The sequence below is a fragment of the Ceratosolen solmsi genome, unplaced genomic scaffold (assembly GCF_000503995.2).
Source record: "Ceratosolen solmsi marchali unplaced genomic scaffold, CerSol_1.0 scaffold7, whole genome shotgun sequence".
Classification (NCBI taxonomy): domain Eukaryota; kingdom Metazoa; phylum Arthropoda; class Insecta; order Hymenoptera; family Agaonidae; genus Ceratosolen; species Ceratosolen solmsi.
This window is the reverse complement of record NW_011948413.1, coordinates 570,537-592,262: the sequence shown is the minus strand read 5'-3', so window position 1 is coordinate 592,262 and position 21,726 is coordinate 570,537. Positions and strand designations below refer to the sequence as shown.

Sequence of the window (21,726 nt, the reverse complement as noted above, 5' to 3'; positions counted from 1 at the left end):
TACAGTGTAGATACATAAATTTTAATAGATGCAATCAAAATTAGATATGACAGAAATCAAGTTTGAAAAGAAAAAGTGGCTTAATATAAGCATAAATACGGTGTAAGAATGAGAAAAGAATTAAATCGATAAATGAAATCAATAGAAATTTTATCAAGAATACTATTATTAAATTTCAAATAGACGATCATGCGGGTTTTCCATAATAATACGTCAGTTTATTTGAATCTTTTATACACGATTTGCAAATAATGGTGAGTGAATAAGAGAAGCAGATACAAGAGAAAAAATAAACGAATCAAAGGTTCAAATAATATCTGCAATATTAACGAAAAAGTTTTTAAAGGTAAAATATGATTGCATATTAATGAACAATAAATATTTATATATGGAAATTGAAAAATACAGAAGATTAAGAAGACTAATAATTACATACATATTTGGTATCTTACCTTTAATAATAATGATAAATGGACAACTTTTGTTAAAAAGACATAATAGGCACCAATCAGTAATAAAGAGGTTTGAAATGAAAAACTAAACAATAATCAGCAAAAATAAATTCATTGCTTATTTTACATTTTAAACATATTTTAAATATTTTCAACAAATATGAAGGTATCAATCTTACTATATATATAATTATATATAAACTTATATATAAATGTTATGGTAAAATTAAATTATTGTTATTTGTAAACGTGTAATTTATATTTTACCAATTAATAAATATTGTATCCAAATGTTACTTTTTAAAATTTGTTATTAAAAAAAAATTTACAATATACATAACATTATCATACAAAAAAAGTTTAAATATAAATATAAAAATCGTATTTCAATAGTAAAAGTACTATTTTTACATATAGAATAAAATTATAATTTAATTGACTACTATCAATTTAAAAATGTTTTAATTCTTAAATTTTATACCATACAATATATTTCATTATATTCAATGAATAATATATATAACTATGTTAAATAAAATGTTAATAAAATTTATGTGTTCACTTAATTTTTGAAAATTTATCTAATTTAATGGTCCAAAGAATGCAAAAAAGTATTCTATATTTTATCTCCAAACAAAATTTTTCTTTAAATTATATAGAATTTTTTTACGAAGAAAGAAGTTATGAAATATTTACTTTGTTGTAGTTACAGGAAATAAGTCATAAAATACGATTGAAAATAAATTATTTTAAAAAGTTATCAGCTCAAAAAAATTAGACCAAAAATAAAATCCTCCAATTTTCCTCGTGCATGACCATTTACTATTAGTTCTCTATCCCATAGATTATTTGATAAAAAGTATATTATCCAGTACACTCGACAAATCGTTAAAAGTTAAATAAAAGCTGTAAAGTTATAAATATTCATAATAATTTCAATAAGTCTATTGTATTAGTTATAATTTATTTTATAATTTATATTTATTTTATATTTTATAATTTATATTTATTTTATATTTTATAATTTATAATATAACAATAAATATAGAAATACGGCTTGTCGAATGATTCCAAGAACCAGGAAAAATAGTAACTATATGTACAAAAGGTTAACAAATATGGAAAATATCTCCAGATTCTGCAGAAGCTAGCGCACCTCTTCATTGATTTCAAAATATTATTCAATATTCATGCAGAGCCACATAGCAAAAAGAATAGACAGATTCAGTATACCACGATTATCGAGAGGAAGCAAAGATATAATTAGTTAAATAAAATAATTAAATAAATAAACTATAGTATTGTGATATACGGTCAACAGTAATCGAGGAGAGTGTACTTTACATCATTTCTTTAACAATTATTTTATGATTAATAAAGAACAATTATATTTGTTTATAAAAATAGTTACAAATTAGAAACATAAAAACAAAGTTGATATCATTCATTTCTTACTATTAATAAGTATTTAAGAAACTGAGCAAAGTATCACGTTGACAAAATTAATCGTGTCCTCTCTAGGCGCACATAATCCACGCTGGAGATTGTGGTATCGTATTACCTTTCGTTAACTAGCTTGTCGGTGAACGGGTTTCTTGGTCGTCGCTTCATAATGTCACTTTCTGCTTCCTCGTAGGCTAATGAGATGGCTGGTACCTAACGTGACATTATCAAGAGGCTCAGTAGGAACGCCGTTAATATAATTAATAAGAAAATAAAGTCATTTTTATAAAATTAAGATTTTCCACTGGTTTGTCCTCCTTAAATATAAAGGCTAATTTATCAAGCTGAATTCCTATAAAATATTTAAAAGTAAGGAAAATATTTATTAAAATATTATTAATTATTTAATATGTTATCGACCGAAGGAAATATTTAATATTTACTAAAAATTTAATGTCTCAGCACTTATTGATAATTTTCTGGAATGCTTCAAGAAAAATAGTAAATATACAATTAAATTATAGTTTCATTTTTTGTATTACTTTATTAAATCTCTGATTGAAAACTGTAAATATAACTTTTGAGGACTACAAAAAATATAGAATTGGCAAGTATCATTATAGCACTTTTGACCGTTTTGATCTTGAAATAATAATTTTAGAAATTACTTTGAATAATAGTTATAATAATTGAAAATGACTCTAACAAAACTGTGTAATAACATTTTAGAAGCCTGAGAGACTTTGATCGAAAAACTTTCGTATAATATATATATTAAGATTTTAAAATATTATTAGATTATTAAACGTGTTATAAACGAATGAGTTTAATACAAACTAATCCAATGCATGACTAATAATTTTTTAATTATAAATAATACTTTTTACATTCTTTATAACAATAAACTTTTACATTGGAATAAATTCTTATTTACAGAAAAAAAAGAATAACAAATTTAGTAAAATCAGTCTTCTCAGAATCTGCTTTCTATGGTTCAGCTACGTTGTCGCTGTTTATTTTTTGGATTACATACATAAACTTGAAAAATTCATAAAATAAAACCTATATATTTTCAAAGTAAAAGTGTCACCAGTTGTTTCTGCTTTAGATACTCTGCTACATTTCTTCGTTATCTTAATTAGCTACTTTTCAAGCAATTACAGCTGATAACAAGGAGCATGTATATAAAATTACTGTAAAGGAAGATATAAAAACATAAAAGTCAAATACGTTCTTGAACTAAGGAAGAAACTTGAACTTATTGAACTAAGGAAAAGTAAAAGTAAAATTAAAACAGATCCAATTTTGGTGAAATTCTGGCACTACAGGATCATAAAAGCTGAGAATAACATAGAATAAAACCTTTCGTTGACAAGATTATCATGGTAAGGATCGCGTGGTCTTCTTTTCATAATATCTGATTCAGCCGTTTCGTACGCCAGTGAAATGGCAGGTACCTGAGCATAATTGTAGCATTTTACAATTTAATTATAAATAATTAAAAGTAAATAGATATGAAAATTATATAATTTAGATATCGTGATAAGATTGTCCTAAAAATAAAATTAAAATGATCGCTTGGATCGTCATTCTTTTCAATCGCCGACCCCAAAAACTGCTACTTGAAAAAATCTTGTAATCCATGTTTTTTTTGTATAATAATTCATTCTTAAAAATTATTACAGTAGTGATATTTAGAGATATCAAAAAAAAAAAAAAATGCTGAGTAGACTTACCATGTCGGTTCCTAAGTCGATGCAAAGAATAGTAACGGTGCCAAGAGGCAGGGGAATATCGCAAAGTATGAAGGCTAAGAAGGGTGAGATCTCGGGAATGTTTGAAGTAAGAGTGTAAGCGATTGACTTCTTTAAGTTGTCGAAGATAAGCCGACCTTCCTCGACGCCAGTGACAATTGAAGCGAAATTGTCATCCAGAAGAATCATGTCGGCGGCCTGTTTAGATACATCCGAACCAGCGATACCCATGGCGACGCCAATATCTGCTTTTTTCAGAGCTGGTGAGTCGTTGACACCGTCGCCTATCCATTAGTGAACCATCACAATAATCGTTAGTAAATAACAGCCACGCATATATGAGCAAGAACATTATTAGTGACGAATAAAATGTACTAATGAATTTTCTAAAGCAATTTTGAAAAATTCGAAAGCGTGATTGCAATCATAATGAATAATAATATAACTATAATTTAGATATATTCATGCCTAAATTATCTGAATCATTAATTAAATTGGTAAATAGTTGAAAGTTTGTTTCACAATGAAATTTATATTGTAATTCAATAAATTTACTTTTTTCAACAATTACATAATTATCAATATTCTTTTGTATTATTAATTACAAGAAAAATTAATAAATTAACAAAGAGAGTAGTTTATTCAAAATTAAACTATTTTCTTAACTTTGACGTAAATCGTGAAATGGCATTTATTTAATTAAAATTAATAAGATCAATGAATTTTCTTTAATATTACATGTAATACGTTTAATTTCTATTAAGAATTTAAGTTTTAATATTAAACATCAATACTTTCAGAACTGAAGTAAAATATTTTTTAAAAGATAGTAAATTAATAGATAATATAAATAATTGAAAATTTATGATTTTCAATAATAGTTTAGAAATTTTAATTTTATATAAAATTTTATTTTGATATGTTCAACAATATATTGTTTTATTCTAATTGAAAAATATAATATAATAATCACATTTAGTTTATTTAATGAGTATTTACGTAACCCTTTTATAAGTAAAAATTATTTATTGGAGAAGAAAAAGATTTTACCGGTTACAGCAACTATAGCACCCATTCTTTGGCAACCCTCGACAATGATAAGTTTCTGCTGAGGTGAAGTACGGGCGAAGACAATTTCCGTATGATACCGTAGAATATCATCCAATGCATCGTGACCCAATTCCCTGAGCTCGGTGCCGTGAACGACAGCAGCCTTTGCTTCCCGCGGGTTCACCTCAGATACTGGAATATTTAACCTCTGTGCAATATCTTCGACTGTTTCATTACCTGCAGTAAAAAAATCTTAATGAATTCGTGAAATTACATTTTTTATATTTTTTAATTCTTACTTTTATTAATACTTTTCTTAAATATTTGAATTCTTTCCTAAATTTAAAAATTAAATTAAAATTCGTAAATTAAAAAAAATTTACGAAAATTATATTCTAGCATTTCTACTTTCATTATAAATATTAATATTTACAGAAATATCATTATTAAATATTTTTAATTTAATATATTAGATATATTTTTATATTGAATATTTAACATATAAGTTGTGGATTTTATGTTGTGATAAAATATACTAGATGTATAATGTTTTCAAATGATTTTGATTGTTGTTACTCTTTAGTACACATATGAAGTTGATTTCATAAATTGAACAAGTAGAGTATGGAATGTAAATATCCATGTAGAAACGTCTTCCAACCTTCGGAAATGATGCCGACAGATTTGGCAATGGCTTTGGCAGTGATTGGATGATCGCCGGTAACCATAATAACCTTGATACCAGCTGAACGACACTTAGCTACGGCATCGGGTACAGCTGCTCGAGGTGGATCAATCATAGACATAAGACCAACGAATCGTAAACTGTCAGTCGGAAAATTTGGATCGTCACAGTTAAATTTATAGCCAATGGGAAACTTATCGGACGGTAGCATGTAATCACAAAAGCCGAGAACTCGTTCACCGAGACCGCCGAGCTCAAGGTAGGCGTTGTTGAAAGCTTCCTTCATTTCCTCGTCAAGGACCTTTTCCTTGCCGCCGATGAAAATGGTTGAGCAACGCTCAAGGATACGCTCGGGGGCGCCTTTCATTACCAACAGGTGACGAGGATCGTGCGGATCATCAGATTCATGGATCGAAACCTGCGAAGTTTTTTTCCAGTTATATCGTTAAAATATATTTATATAATATTTATATAATAAGGTTTTAAATTTTTTAATATTATGTTCAATTTAAATACAGTTTTATTGCAAACTATATACTTTATACAACTAAATTCAGATTTATTGATTTACCATTAATAGTATTATGTTAATAATAAATTATTATATTGAGACAGAAATAAAATATTTTTATGATAAATTTATTTTATTCATTATTCTTTGCTTCTCTTATTTGCCGTGGTAGTATATAAAACTAATTGTGAATAAAGTACTGCATTGTAAATGAAATTTGAATATATAATTAATACTAACTTGATATTTATTAGTCGAATTAAATGGAATCTCACAGACTTTCTTATTGCGTCTACGAATACCCATAACGTCACCCAGGGCAAGTTCCATACACTTTAAAAGCGCAGCCTCTGAGGCGTCACCATTAACCTCGCGTTTAAGGATCGGTAAACCTTCTTGGCCACCTTTGAATTCAGCACGATTACACAATGTTGCAATTTTTGCCAAGGCTTTGAAGCCTGGTGATGTTCGGTCGTATTGAACACCCGATTGGTCTTCGGTAGTGTCGGCCTCGATAATCTGGTTGTCAAACCACATGTGCGCTACCGTCATACGGTTCTGTGTTAATGTACCTGTTTTATCAGAGCAGATAGTAGAAGTTGAACCGAGTGTTTCAACGGCTTCAAGATTCTTAACCAGACAATTCTTAGACGCCATGCGTTTTGCTGTAAGAGTTAGGCACACCGTGACAGTGGCAAGGAGACCTTCAGGCACATTAGCGACGATGATGCCGATAAGAAAAATAACGGCGTCGAGCCAATGGTAGCCCAAAATGAAGGCAATTACAAAGAAGGTCACACCAAGGAAAACGGCAACACCCGTAATCAAGTGAATGAAGTGATGAATTTCTTTAGCAATCGGCGTCTCCCCAGTATGAAGACCAGATGCAAGACCAGCGATTCTACCCATTGCTGTTTGATCGCCGCAGCAGATAACAACTCCTTTAGCTGTGCCCTCGACTGCATTCGTAGAAAAGAACGCTAAATTCTTTGATTCGAGAGGATTTTCGTTCGTAAATTCAGGTGACCTCGATTGTGGTTCTGACTCTCCTGTCAATGAGCTATTGTCCACCTATTTAGGCACAAATTACAAATACCTTATTAATATTGAAAAATATGCAACTGTTCATGACATTATTCTTTTATTTCTTTTTCTCCGCTGTGACAAATAAATAAATAATTCAGATGCGCGTGCACGCATTTTTATATAAGTCAATTTAAATTTAAATTTCACTATTAGTTTATTTAATTTGAATATTTTGCCGTATTGTAATGAATATATAGTTCTTTGGTAAAACTATTTTGAAAAGCATTTTCAACAGCAGATACTCTTCAGATTAATTTACGTACCTTAATAATTTTTGGATAACACTGATCAATTATGTTTCTTAAAAATATAATGAAAAAATGCCACTTAAGTTTTTACCTTGAAACCTCGGGACTCGATGATCCTAAGGTCAGCCGGAATTCTGTCACCAAATTTAACTTCAACGACATCCCCAATTACTAGATCTTCAGCTTTGAGGGTGAATTTCTCACCTTCCCTAATAACGATTGCAAACTGTGGCACCATGTTTTTAAAGGACTCCATAATTTTACTGGATTTACTTTCTTGATAATAGGAGAATATGCCAGTGACGATAACGACGGCAGCCAATACAACACCAAGGTACAAGTCATCTTCATTTGCATCCTCACTTGTAGTTGCATGGATAGAATAAGCGATAAAACAAAGAATAGCGCCAATCCATAATAGTAGAGCAAAACCACCAAAGAGATTCTTGCAGAATTTAACCCATTCTGGTGTCTGTTTCGGTGGCGTCAGAGCGTTTGGTCCATCGCGTTCCAGGTTCTCTTTTGCCTTCGCATGGCTAAGTCCCTGTATTAAACACAAACATATTTCATTGATATTTACTACTTTCGTCACTCCGAACCACTAATATAAAAATGAAAATGAGCTCCAACTTACATTTTCTGGATGTGTTTGAAATCTTTGATATAGTTCCTCAGGGCTAATCTTATGAAAATCGATGACTAACTCTTGTTTTAGATCATCTAAGTTTCCCCCCTTTTTTTTCGGACTCTTCCGTCGGGACTATAAATTTAGCAACAAAACATAAACATTAGTATACTAATATAGAAGTTTGGATACCAATTTATTAAGTATTCATAACTGTTTATTTTAATTAATAGACGTATTACATAGCGTTCACGATCCTCTATATTTACCACTCATACTATTTAAAATTCTGAATAAAGAATTTTGTATGCATACCAATATCCTAATGTATAACTAAATATAAAATTTTTAATTTTATTTGTAAAATTGATATTGCCTATCTTAACAAATTTTAAAAGCAGCTTTACATGACAACTATGTAGTGGAACTTTTTATTTTCAATTTACAAATATCAAATTCGTACGTATAAAAAACAATAAACTTTTCTTTAAAATAGTACAATGTAATATAAAGCATGTAATACAGCAATTTTAAAAACTTTTATTATTTAATTTTCTTTGTTTCATATCAATCTCTGGATATGTATTAATAAAGTAATACTTATATTATTACTTGAAGCTTGATGAATATTTATAAATTTTAAGAATATCAATAATACAATTTTATTCTATACATTTTCTATATAATTTTCGTCAGTATTGGGTTCTGGTGATAAAAAATTTTTTTTAATTACGACCATTAAATGAACTATAAATTAGGCTAATTATTAAAAAATTTTACAGTATTATAAACAGAGCAATACTTTTACTTTATAAATTTTTTAATGCGCTCTTCGACAAAATTTATTTAACTCAACTTACATCAGTCAGTCGAAACCAGAATATCAGTTTTCATAACACAATAAAAAATTTAACTAGTATTACTAGCGATCACTAAAACATGTAAATTAGTCTACTTTATTTCGAGGCTGCTAAAAACATAGCTTTCGTTTATAATTTAACTTCAGCCCATCATTTGTTTTGCTAGGATAAAGATATATGTCCGTAGATCGTACACTACTACTTTCCTTTATAACGAAAATTTATATACGTACTATTAAATCGCAATTTTTAAGATTTTATAACTTTACACAGAATTTTAACGAATTTGGTATTACAATTACCTATATTGCATTACTTGTTGGTATTAGTAAAACATTTTAAAAATTAATAAAACATGCATATGTTATAAATGTATATTTTATATCAACATTAATATATTTATAGAATAGAATAGAATATAAATATATATTGTATATTATATTATTGTATTATGTATAATATATTATGGATTATTATTTTTATAGTAAAGCTGATAAATGAACACAGTATGTTATAATAAGAAATGAAGAGATTATATTGACAAAAAGTGCAACGAGTATTTTTGCATTGTAGAAATAATACTTACAAGTAAAGGAAGAATAAAATAAGAAAAAGTGAGAAGTTAAGAATCGGATAGTAATTTTTCATGTTGACGTCATGCATATTTAAATCTTCGAAATTCGCCAAGAACCTAACCTTGAATATCATCGTAAAAGAGAGAAAGGCTAAGAAATATAATACATGATATTCCTAGAATCAAACAAACTTATAAACACAACAGAGACTTGAAAGAGAATAAGCCAAGAAGAAAAATGTATATTTAGGAAATCAAGTTCTAAATTAGTTTTAATCTCAATCAGTTCTAAATTAATTTACTTTGATTGACAGTGATTGAATTATTTAGAATTTTTAAATCTGTTTGTAGTAGGTTAATCTATTTTATTGACAATAATATTACTATATTATAATAAATACTATTATCGTTCAAATTCATAAATTTTTTAGACTTAGTGATTATATTCCAACATTAATGATCTAATAAAAAATTATTAGAGTTTATAGAAAAACATGAATACTCATAATGATTATAGCGATGTAACATATTTTATTCGTTTGCAGAGCTTTAAATAATTTATTAAAAATACTTAAACATACTTAAAAATACTTGCATTATTGTATAATTAATTCTTATCACTTACACATATTTTACTTGGTGTTACATATTAAAGTAAATTGTTGGAATTACAATTATGAAAAATCAAGATATGAAAAGTATGATCTACAATTATATAGTATTAAAAAAAGGAATGATGAATATTTTAGTTTAAAAAAATTATACAAAAAAGTGCAGCTTTGCAAGAATATAAGAAATATAAGAAGATATAAATATATGAAGCCAAACAGACGATATTCCAATTTTTTTTTATAAAAAAAGATTCATTTTACGAATTTTTTTTATTATACTTATATTTTGAAGATTTATTTATATTACTTAATATTTTTTATATTTGTACATCGAATATTTATATCAAAACCAATAAAAAATTTCTAAAAAAAAATAGTAATTATAATATGATATAAACAAATAATATCAGAAAGTTTAATAATTGTTTAAAAGTTAAATTATTATCAAAATTAAAAAATTTAGAACTTAAATAATAATATATTACCTAAATATAATAAACCTTATAATATCAGTATTTAATAAAATACTTAACATTTAAATATGAATATGTAACATAAATCATTGTTACTATAATGAAGTACTAATATTATTAAGTAATTACTATTTAATAAAAAAAAATTTCAAATAAATTTTTATGCTAATGAGAAAATTTTTAAACTAGTATATATAATTAACTTGACAATTATTAATTTAATTTAATCTATTAGGTAATTAGATTCAACTTATAAAGTTATATAAATTTTGTACTGAAATAAAGACAAATTAATAACTAGCCTTTTATTATATCCCGAAATAAAGAAATAGGAGAAAGTAACGTTAAAAAATATAAGCTAGATAGAATAAATAGTATATAAAGATGAAAATTTGATGAGAAAAATAAAGAAATTGAAAGACCAGGGGCACAAATAATTATGCATTGCAACAAAAATAAAAGGTAAATGAAGCCCCAAAAGCAGATGCACACGTTCCAGTCACCAGATGCTTATTTGGTTATAACAAGTAGGAAAGAGGTTCTTCCACAAGAACGAGAAAACACGTTTACGACTTTTTCTCAATTTCCTTCATACTGTCGCATTGTTCTATACCTTGTACATTCCATCTGCAGTTTTGTTGTCATCGCGAATGTCAGGTAAAGTGGCAACCCTGTATGAATCTGAGCGGCCATGCTGTAAAAATGTGTGAAAGTGGTATGATGACAAAAAAATTAACATAAACGTGAGAGTATAATAAACATAATTGAAAATAAAATAGTATATTGTGTATTATGCGTATGTATTAGGGGGCTATATGGGCATATCTTGATATAGTAAATAACCTAATGTGCTTGACAAGTTTATAAATACAGTACATTAAACTATATTCGTTTAATTATTAGTATTATCTTTCAAAGAGTGTGCATATTTTTTCTAAAATAAAATGTTATACATTTTAAAATAAACACATATTAAAATTTTCCTACATACTGAATATGAAAATATTAATATTATCAACCTTTCAGTACTTTTTAATAGTTTTACGTCAATATAAGCCTTGGTAATGAAAAATATTTTATATCGAAATAATTACAATACAGTTTAAAATGTGTAGATTATGCGCATAAAATTAGTTTATTGTAGGTTCAATATATATTTTATACAGATAATAATTTTATTAAATTCATAATTTAGACATATTCGAAAAATAAATGAAAGTAAAATGATTATTAATTATTGCTAAATTATAAAAAAATATCAAATGCTTTTTAATATATATAAAATTGAATACATAATTATTACTATACTGAATAATGATAGATTATTACTAACATGCGAATTAAAGTGAATTATAAAATATTAATTCCAATAATGCTAATTTTAATTCAATTGAATTAAAAGCAATTCCAAAACGGTAACATGTATTTATTACAAATACTAGTCATACTAATATAAAAAGATTAATATAGAAGTAAAAAATATGTACCAATACTCCTGATCTAAGATCTAAGAAATGTGTTATTAAGCATTTCATTTTCTTGCATTCAATTTAAACATACCAAAATATAGTTCTTTTGCAGTAACGCATTGTCTGTCAGATTAATATTTTTTTCTAAATATTAAGCATATTTTATATCAAAGATAAAAGACTTAGTTGTCTAATGTATATAAGTTATTATATATAGCCATACTAATTGTAATTAAGTCATTTTTAAATAATTAAACAAGGGCTTCCGATAAACTCAATAACAATCATGATCAAATACGAAATAATATTATAATATTACCAATACTTGGCAACAACGTTAAGGCATCACATAAGAATAGAAATGTGTACTTATACAGAAACGTGTAATCATAAGGCGTGATATGGGACATTGAATCATTGTTTCTATCCGATTCTTTACAGCTCTACTGTTAATATCATGCGGGGTTTAACTTGAGTGATAATTGTATAAGTCTGTACTAGTCCATTATTTTCATTCCATATAGAAGCCATGATTTGTTTTATCGTTAATGTATACAGATACGGAAAAACATGAAAACGTTCGTTATATATGCAGATGCTATAAAACAATGCTTTAATAGTAATGGGATAAATCATAAGCACATTGCACTTTAATATAATTGTTTTTTTATTCAAAATTGTAAACTAGTATTTTGTTGAAACTTCAGCAGTATTTATTTATTTCGTGTGTGAAAGAAGTTTCAAGTTTTTAAATTACGAAGTTATAATCTGTTAAAAAATTGTATAAAATTAACTAAAATATAGAAAAAGCTTAAATATTTTCCTTGTTATAAAATTTTTTTTTTTAAATTATTTAAATGAATATATGAAATATGTGTTGTGTGTTCAATATTTATTCAACTTCTGGATAACTTTTAAAACGAAATAAGTCCAAAGCCTCATGTGAATTTTATTATAATTACAGACGGGAGAAATAAAAAAAATTAATTAAAATTAACACAAAGACATTTGCGTAGAAGGTGTGTGGTACAAGCACTCATAAAATGGTTAAAGATGGGTAGTACCAATTTAAATTGCTCTAGATATTACGTAAGTACAGTGAAAAATTGGAAAGTATATAATTCTTAAATAAATTAGCTTCTTTACAATGTCAATTTTAGATAAAATTTCGACAGAAGTAAACAATACCTGTATCAATAATCTACCATTCATAGAATAAATAGACTATGTAGTGTCATTCTTAAATGTGAGACTAAATGTAAAACTGAAAATAAAAGTTATTTCAATGTAATAATTACAACATTAAAAATAATTATAAAATGCATCTTCTGGATTAATAAAAGATTAAATAATTATGCGTTTTATTACTGTATGAAAAAAAAGTGAATTTCAATTAGTTTAACAAGCCCGATTGAATTTCTTTAGAATCTGCTTGTGTAGTTACTATTTATTTGAACACTTATTAAGATAATAAGGGCAGAGAGATATTGCGTTCTTATTATCTAGCCGATATGATGTAATTAAACTCAGTGATATACTGTATATTAATATATTCAAGACGAAAACACACGTATGAGGTTTATTTCGTTTTCAATACTATATCAAAAACGTCCTTATGGGGTTGGGTTCATTTTCATTTACTAGTTAATGGACAGAAATGCCAATGCAAAAAAGTGAAATAAATTACAAAAAAATAGACATAATCAATGCATTTCAAATTATATTGATTAAAAACTTCTAATGTGGAGAGAAAATAATTCTCTACTTATAAAACTGGTTCATCTCTTTTTAATCTTGACCAATATTAAATATGGATTTTACTAATTCTATAAAAAAAATATCATTCGAATGTACATATTATTCTAAAAGTATTTGATACACAATAACATCGTTATATTATTTGTTTCAATTTTTTTTCTATCAAAATTCATAAATAAAAATAGAATTATTTAAAAATAAATAAAAATATATTTCGCTGACAATTTATTGTCAGTAATATTATTAAATTGGCCAGTAATTGTTCACCTTATTTCACTTGTTTTCTTTTCAAATAGTAATGTTTACGTATAGCTCGAATATTTATTTACATTTCAATAAACTTCTATATGCAATGAAATAATAACCTTATAAAACTTCTTCAAATTTTCGAACATTTGATGTATGAATTTACAACTTTCTTCTAGTTGCCTTTAGTGAGAATGCAATTATTAATCAATAAGTATAAGGAAATATTTCATTGAATAGTATACTTATATAAATGCTGAATAATTTATAATAATATTAAAATAATATAAGTAATTAAATCATAAATTGATAGATCATTGGATAATTAACATAAAAACAAAACTTAAATTAAACATATTAACATATTAACAACTTATATTAACATTTTTCTATATCTCTTGTTTCTCATTAACATAACAAATAATATTAAAGATTATTTTAATAACTAAAAAAGAATATGTTATTAGTAAAGTAATTAAAAAATAAATATAAAACGAAAGGATTAAATTAACAGTCTTTAAAATATTTAAATTGGTCCATGTTTAGTATTAGAAATATATACAAATATAATTTAAGTCTTTTTAAAAACATTAAAATAATTAAAAAAAATTATAATAGAAAATATTATTTATTCTAGATTTCAGTACTTTCTTAATCAATTAAGATAATTAATAATATATAATTCTTTACATGTTAAGTTTACGTTACAAGTTAAGTGAGTGTAATAGTAATATTTTTATTTAATTTCGTTAATTTAATTATATAAAATAAAGTTAACATTACTACATTAATTTTTTTAAATCAAAGTTAAGAAATAATAATGATTTCAGATAATTAAATTAAAAGTGAAATGCAAACATTATTTTAAGGTACACAAAATCCGTAGCTTATTGGACAATAAAAAATTTAAAACTTTAAGTTCGCTAATAACGTAATTTTTAAATAAAGGTAGGAAATTTCACAAATGAAAAATAGATGCGAATTCATAATTTATATAAGCGTAAACTCAATGAGTGAATTACGTCATATGCTTTCTTGTTTGCTTCCATTTGGGGTACATGCCTAGAGTGCGTTAAAAGGGAAGGAGAGAAAATGTGTTAAGAATAGTTATATTGTCGCCGATATCATAGTATGTGTACATACTCTCATGCAAGAAAAGACTGGCATAGAATACAATGACAATCATACCCTGTCGAACTGAATTAAGTCGAGCTGTAAAACTAAGTGAAGACACGAGAACGTGAATTTAGCATATATGTGTATTTTCATGAATTGACGAAAAATGTGCAGATGAAAAAAACTTCCTAAAGAATGTTTTTACTCTGAATTTTGGTATTGTGAAAATTTCTGACTTAAAGAAAAAACTTGAATAAAGGCGTTGGTGGTAACGAGCTGATGAAAGGGAGGAAATTTTAACGATTAAACGAATGCAGAGTAAGTGAAGATAGAATTGCTTGCTTTATTCGATTTTTTTATAATAAATGAAAAATACTTAAGTAAATTCATTAATTGAATAGTTAAATAAATACATATATTAGGAAGGAAAGAACTAGAGGATTGGCGTGAGTTTTAATTGATATGTTAAATAAAATGATGAAAGTCAATAACTAATACAAAAAATGCGTTAACTTTATAATTAGGCTAATAGTGTTTTTTAATTGAATAGTGTAATTAACCTTTTATCTATAGTACTATTTTATATAAGTAAGATTATTGTCAAAATATTATATTCTCCTTATTTCATCAATTAAATTGCGTTAAAAATTCATAATTATTCAGTTATATGTAGTATATTTTTTATTATTTTTAATAACTTATTTGTTAACTGTCACGGCAAAATAAATATAACGTATAACATAACTTAAATTACAATATCTCAAGATATAATAATTAAACTTATTTTAATGTATAGTTTACAAGTTCATAAAAGTGAACCATTGAAATATATCGAGACCTTCTTAAGCATAGCATTCAGACATATAATAAGAAATTCTAAGCTGCGGAATGCACGTCAACGAAGGAAAGAGGACCGCAGTAGTGGCGAATTCATTTAATCTATTGATGCTCCAACAAAACCGTTAAATCTTCCCCAGCTTTTCGTGTTTGTCAGATCAATACATAACCAGGCCAGGATATATTCTCTTCTTTTTTTGAGATCAAGCTTGCAAGTATTGCAGCCGATACTCTTCAAGTCGATGACGGAGTGCTGGAAACAGTCCTTCTTTCTTGCCTCTTCGAACTTGCGTTCATTTGCAACCGCAGTAAAGCGTTTAATACTATAGTATTCATACTAACTCCTCAAAATTTATGTTTCGTCTAGTTGGATCGTACCTTCAGTATCATATGTGACGATTGCGGCCAGACACGCGGTGAATAGACGTCGGAAGATTAATGTGAATACTTTCAACTTGGTTGTAGAGCTTACAGATATTTCTTGTATTTTTAACAAAGATAGCAGCTACCAGTTCTGACATGCGATGGTTCAGACTTTGGGCTCATGGCGTTTAGCACTTTTCACTCACTAACACGGGAATTACAATTCTGTATTAAGTATTCAATTTTTAATTGAATTTTCGTAATCTTATGTTATATTTTTCTAATAACATACTAATTTACTGTTATCGAAATATTAAAAATAAATGTCGGATGAATGAATTTAATTTAGTTGTTTAGTTGATCATTAATAATGCGTATAAAGCAACTTAAATTATTAATAATTTGAACTTTGTATATAGCTTGGCTGAATAATAAAATAAAACTAAATCTTGATAGTCTTTATTCTTTTTTTTTTAATCAAAAGACAATCAAAAGTAATGTAATGATAATTATCAAGTAATGTTTTCTTTAATTTCACTACGTTAATTAAGCGAGGAATGTGCACAGTACTGCACATGATCAAATAAACAAAGATAAAAAGATAGAAACCACGTAGTGTAATCGAGTTACGCTTTGGTTTCACACTGTAAACTAGTAAGAAATCCATGTCTAGCTATGTTTGACATAGTCAAATTTTGAATTTATACATTCGATAACATTCTATTTCCCTTGCTTCCTTTAGTCGCACGGCAGTGCTAGATATTGAGTAAGATATTACAGCGGCGACACTTTTTTTGATAAATTCAGTAAAACTTTTACATGTTATAAGATGAACAAATTTTTGTTGATTCGGATTAATTTGAAATTTACTTTGACATCGCGGTTAACGTTTCTTGAGATTCTTTGCAGAAAGAGAATCAGCTGCAAGAATGTTGTTAGATATTTCTCGAACATGTCATTTTTTGTATGACCTGGTCTTATTATTAAATTAAATATTTGTATTTCTAATTAATCGTAATAGAAAACAAAACTATGGCACACAAGAATTATAATTTTTTTTATTAAATAGTACAAAAATTAAATTAATTTAAGCTATTGCGTTATAATCAATAAAACAATAATATTATTTTATGTAAAATTTGCTACTATATATAATTTTATAGTTTTTCTAATTTTAGAATAAACATTATTTCATAAATGCTTTATATGTAAACTATGCTGACGCTAAATGATAATTCTTATTCAATATATTAAACGTATTATTAGATTTTAAAAATTTTGTTGTAATTTTTGATAGTTTTTATAAATCAACTTAATAATGAATGTAAGCTACATATCAAAATAATACAAAAAATCTGTTTTTCTAAATGTTTCTATTCATATAAAAAAATAGAAATATATGTAAATAGAATCTATGTGATACCAGAATATGATAACGATATTAGAACTACATACACATTAAATGAAAAAAAACGAAGACAAATGTTAAAATCTATTGCGCACAATATTTATATAACCGCAAGAAAAAATTGTCATTGTTAGTTATTGCACAATAAAAATTGTATATCATTAATTAATAATTTAAATTGTTTATCATTAGATTTAAATTGTTACAACTTAAATTGTTTATCATTAGATCCAAATATGTAGGATGAAATCTTTTATTTCACAGTCATCCAATTTGATATTAATAATCGAAATTTATTTAACTTTTAGAAAAATAATTATCAACATTTTAACTTTGATACTATATATGTATTACTTAGTACAAATTTTAAGGGTATATGAAACTATGAATAAAATTTAGACGATATTGACATATTGACGAAAAAAATCTAGTTTTATGCTCGTAATTTGAACAAACAAATTTATTCATTATATTATTATTTTGTTTTAACGTAATAGGGTGTAAATCTATGAAAATAGGTAATACTTTTATATCATAGTAGCAAATTAAAGAATATAATAATCATATTTCTATATAGTAATATTATTAAAATATTACTATTTTACTATTTTTTATATAGTATTGAATAATTAAAATAATAAGTACCAATATGTATGCTTGATTAATTCTGATAAATATAAAAAAATTATTTGTTAAATACGAGTTCGATTGCTGTATATTCAATTATCATATAATAGTAATATATGGAAATAATTATGATTGTAGTTACTACATTTTTCTTACTATACATTTTTTTAATATATATATTTATAAAATTTTTTTTTGGATTTTACTGAAAATTGTCTATGTAATAAAAATAATAGTAGAGGAATTTAATAGACAATATGATAAAAAATAATCCAAAATTTTTATAAATAATTTAATAATAAATTGAAAAAGAATAAAAAATATAATAACAATGTAATAAAAAAGAAAGTAATAAATATTATGGCATTAGAATATAATTGGCAATGAAATTATTTAATTCTATATTAAACATTATGTCACAATACAAATGTGTAGTATAACACTATGACTATAACCTATAATTACATATAATTCAATTAAGTACTTTTGAGCAACTATTTGGTGTGAAAGCTACATAAAATTCAAAATTCAATTGTCCCATCCTTATAAATAAGGATGCTTATAATAAAAATGCCGTAATTGATGAGCATCTTTGATATTTTTAATTTCCATTTATGTCTTATAAGATTCTTTTTCGTCGTTATTGGGATATTTTGATATTATCAATCACGAGCAATGTTCCATTATTATGACACGTTTTTTATCTTTCAAATCCGTATATGCAATCTTACTGTCAATTTTCGAGCACAATCACGCACGTTTTCAGTTTCTAGATTCATTTTTTTGGAAAACCTTATATCACTCTTAAAACTTGTGATATTCAAAAATCAAATTTATGAAAACTTGCAGAATATATATATATATATATAATAGTATAATATATATAATAATAAAAAGTATCTTTAGTTATCAAAAACATATTATAAATTTGACTATATATAATAAAAATAGTAATTAAATGATTTTTATTAACTAAACCTTTTTACTGTTTTGTACAATTTATAATTATTTGATTATTTTCTTTTCTTTTTTTTCTATATTTTATCTATATTTCTTTTCTCATATTTACAGAATAACAGTGCTACTTTTGTACAACATAATATAAATCAGACATACATACAATTTATGAGCCATCGGCAGAGAAAATGTGAGATATATTATGGTCAGTAAATCATGTCCTCGATACAAAAGAAGAAAATTGTAAGGAAGTAGAGCCTTTTCAAGATCCGTATGTAATTTGTTGAAAAATATAATATGACTTATATTAATATATGCGTTAATCTCTGACAATAAAAATTCAAATGAATGAGTCTGACAGAATAATATTTTAGCATTGAGACTTACGTCGTGTACTACACAATATCAATCACAATGTATACTGTGATTAACATAATAACGATGATGCGGAGAGACACAAAACCTGTTTCGTAATAATGATGTCACGCGTCGAGGTGTTTTCAGATTTATTTTAAGACAATGAATGAAAGACTGGAGGACACGTCATACCTGATAAGCGAAGGGATACAGGAAAGGTAAAGCATGTGGTACACCAGAATAATATATTAACACAAGTTAGTTTATATTTACATGGCATGTCAAAAATGAAATTTTTTATGACTCTTCAATATTGCACGCGTTATTCACATTCACAGTATTATGAGATTGTAAATTAGGCTTTTAAATTATTCGTTTGATTTTTTATATATACATATAATCAGAACATTTTAATTTATTGCATATAACTTACAGAAAACACTCTTTAGATATTTTTTATATATTTTGTTAAATATATAGTTGAAACTTTTTTTCGTTTTTTTTCGAAATTTTTTACTGTTTAAATATTTTTGAAGAGACATTTTATTTAAGAAATAAGTAGTTTACATAAATATTGATTCAACTAATGTAATTTTTATTTGAGTTATAAATAATTAAAATCAAAATAATAAGTAATATCTTATTTATTATAATAATGAAATATTGGAACTCATCTATTTTACGCATTAGGATAAACAACTAATATTAACATTATTACTATATAAATAAGCTTATTTTTTTATTCTATTATATATTTTTTATTTTTTGTTTTATTAAAATACACAATTCACAAATTTAAACACACTTCAATAATAATCTGGAACGTTGTAATAATATCTACGCATAAACATGCCATTATAGGTAACTCGTGATATAAAAAAAGATAACTTGATAGCAAAGTAGATACTTAAAACATCCATTACTTTATTTAATAAATATACATTATTACTAATTTAAATCATTAGTTTCTATTGAAATTTTTCATTTTAAGGATTCAAAAGAAAAAATTTATTTGCAGTTTAAGTATATTTAAATGAAGTTTGAATGCAGTCCAATAGAATTAAATTTACTGATTTTTTAAACACTCCTTTACATTCTTGATACTTCTTCAATAGTTTGCTTTAATGTTGCTAATTATTTCATAAAAGTTTAATCAATCATTTTTTATACTCGTTGAATAATTATTGTTTTATTTTAAATATTCTTTGTACGAAAATAAATGATGACAGTTTACATAAAAATATTACATTGTATTAAGAAATTACGTACATATAGTTTTTATTTGTTACATACTCATATTCGTAGCAATTTATTTTATTTTTTCTATATAAAAGATCAAAGCAAAATACTAGTAAAGTTCTACTTATAAAATATATAAACAGCCATGAAACGACGCTGCAAAAAACTGTAAGAAAGTCTAATTGAAAAATAGTGATTTAATATTGAAGTAAAATTCACTTTGTAAGATCTTAGCATGTAGATATACAAAAATTTTACATTAAATGCACACCATAAAGAGATTGCACGACCTATATTATTAAAAAAATTAATTCCTATTGGGTGGTACATATTACCTTACATTAAGGAGAAAACTGCCATAGGTCAAAAGGTTCAAAAGTGACGGAAACTTACTTGCGTATACATATTGCACTTTATTCATTTATAAACTGTTTCCCTATTTAATGTTTGATAACACTATCGCTGCTTTGTTAAAATATTCTATTTGTATCGAATAGAATACATTTAACGCTGATTATTCCTAATTAAATTTAGATTACCAATGATGTACCAGTATTTAGTGTAATTTCTAATTCAAATACGTAGAATAAATTTTATGATTTTAAAACTTTTATTTTAAACATAATTACTAACGATACTACCGCTAAATTTCTTAATAATATTTTCTAATATTTTCACATTAATTTTGGATATTTGTTCTTCTATCTTCTTCTATCTTCTTCTATCAATGATTAATATGGATATGATTAATACACCAAAAATAGTAATAACAATGATATGTGTGTATGAATGCATAAAAAATTTTTCAGAAAAAAATCTCATTGATTGTTGCACTTTTTCCACTCGAAACCGTTTACGCAGTATTTAATTTTCTATTTTATTCACTTTTTCTCGAACAATGTTTTATGATATAAAGGATTATATTTAGTACCACCTTTTTTACTTTTTCTTCTTGCTTTCAAGAGCATATTCCGGAT

The 21,726-nt window shown here is 25.6% G+C and overlaps 1 protein-coding gene across 8 annotated transcripts in view; it reads right to left on the bottom strand.

Moving 5' to 3' along the window:
- Atpalpha (sodium/potassium-transporting ATPase subunit alpha) overlaps positions 1 to 21,726 on the bottom strand; it is a 70,142-nt gene that overhangs the window by 10,256 nt on the left and 38,160 nt on the right. For 3 of the 8 annotated variants that reach the window (XM_011505654.1, XM_011505675.1, XM_011505668.1), the window contains 7 exons: positions 10,986 to 11,066; positions 7,864 to 7,989; positions 7,321 to 7,773; positions 6,136 to 6,966; positions 5,361 to 5,802; positions 4,700 to 4,936; positions 3,632 to 3,933 (listed from right to left, as the gene is read on the bottom strand). In XM_011505654.1, the coding sequence (XP_011503956.1) occupies positions 3,632 to 3,933; positions 4,700 to 4,936; positions 5,361 to 5,802; positions 6,136 to 6,966; positions 7,321 to 7,773; positions 7,864 to 7,989; positions 10,986 to 11,066 (2,472 nt within the window). Of the gene's footprint in view, positions 1 to 2,013; positions 2,109 to 2,848; positions 3,353 to 3,631; positions 3,934 to 4,699; positions 4,937 to 5,360; positions 5,803 to 6,135; positions 6,967 to 7,320; positions 7,774 to 7,863; positions 7,990 to 10,985; positions 11,067 to 21,726 lie in introns of those variants that run through there. The other 5 variants (XM_011505683.1, XM_011505698.1, XM_011505690.1 and 2 more) reach the window with 3 other exon arrangements.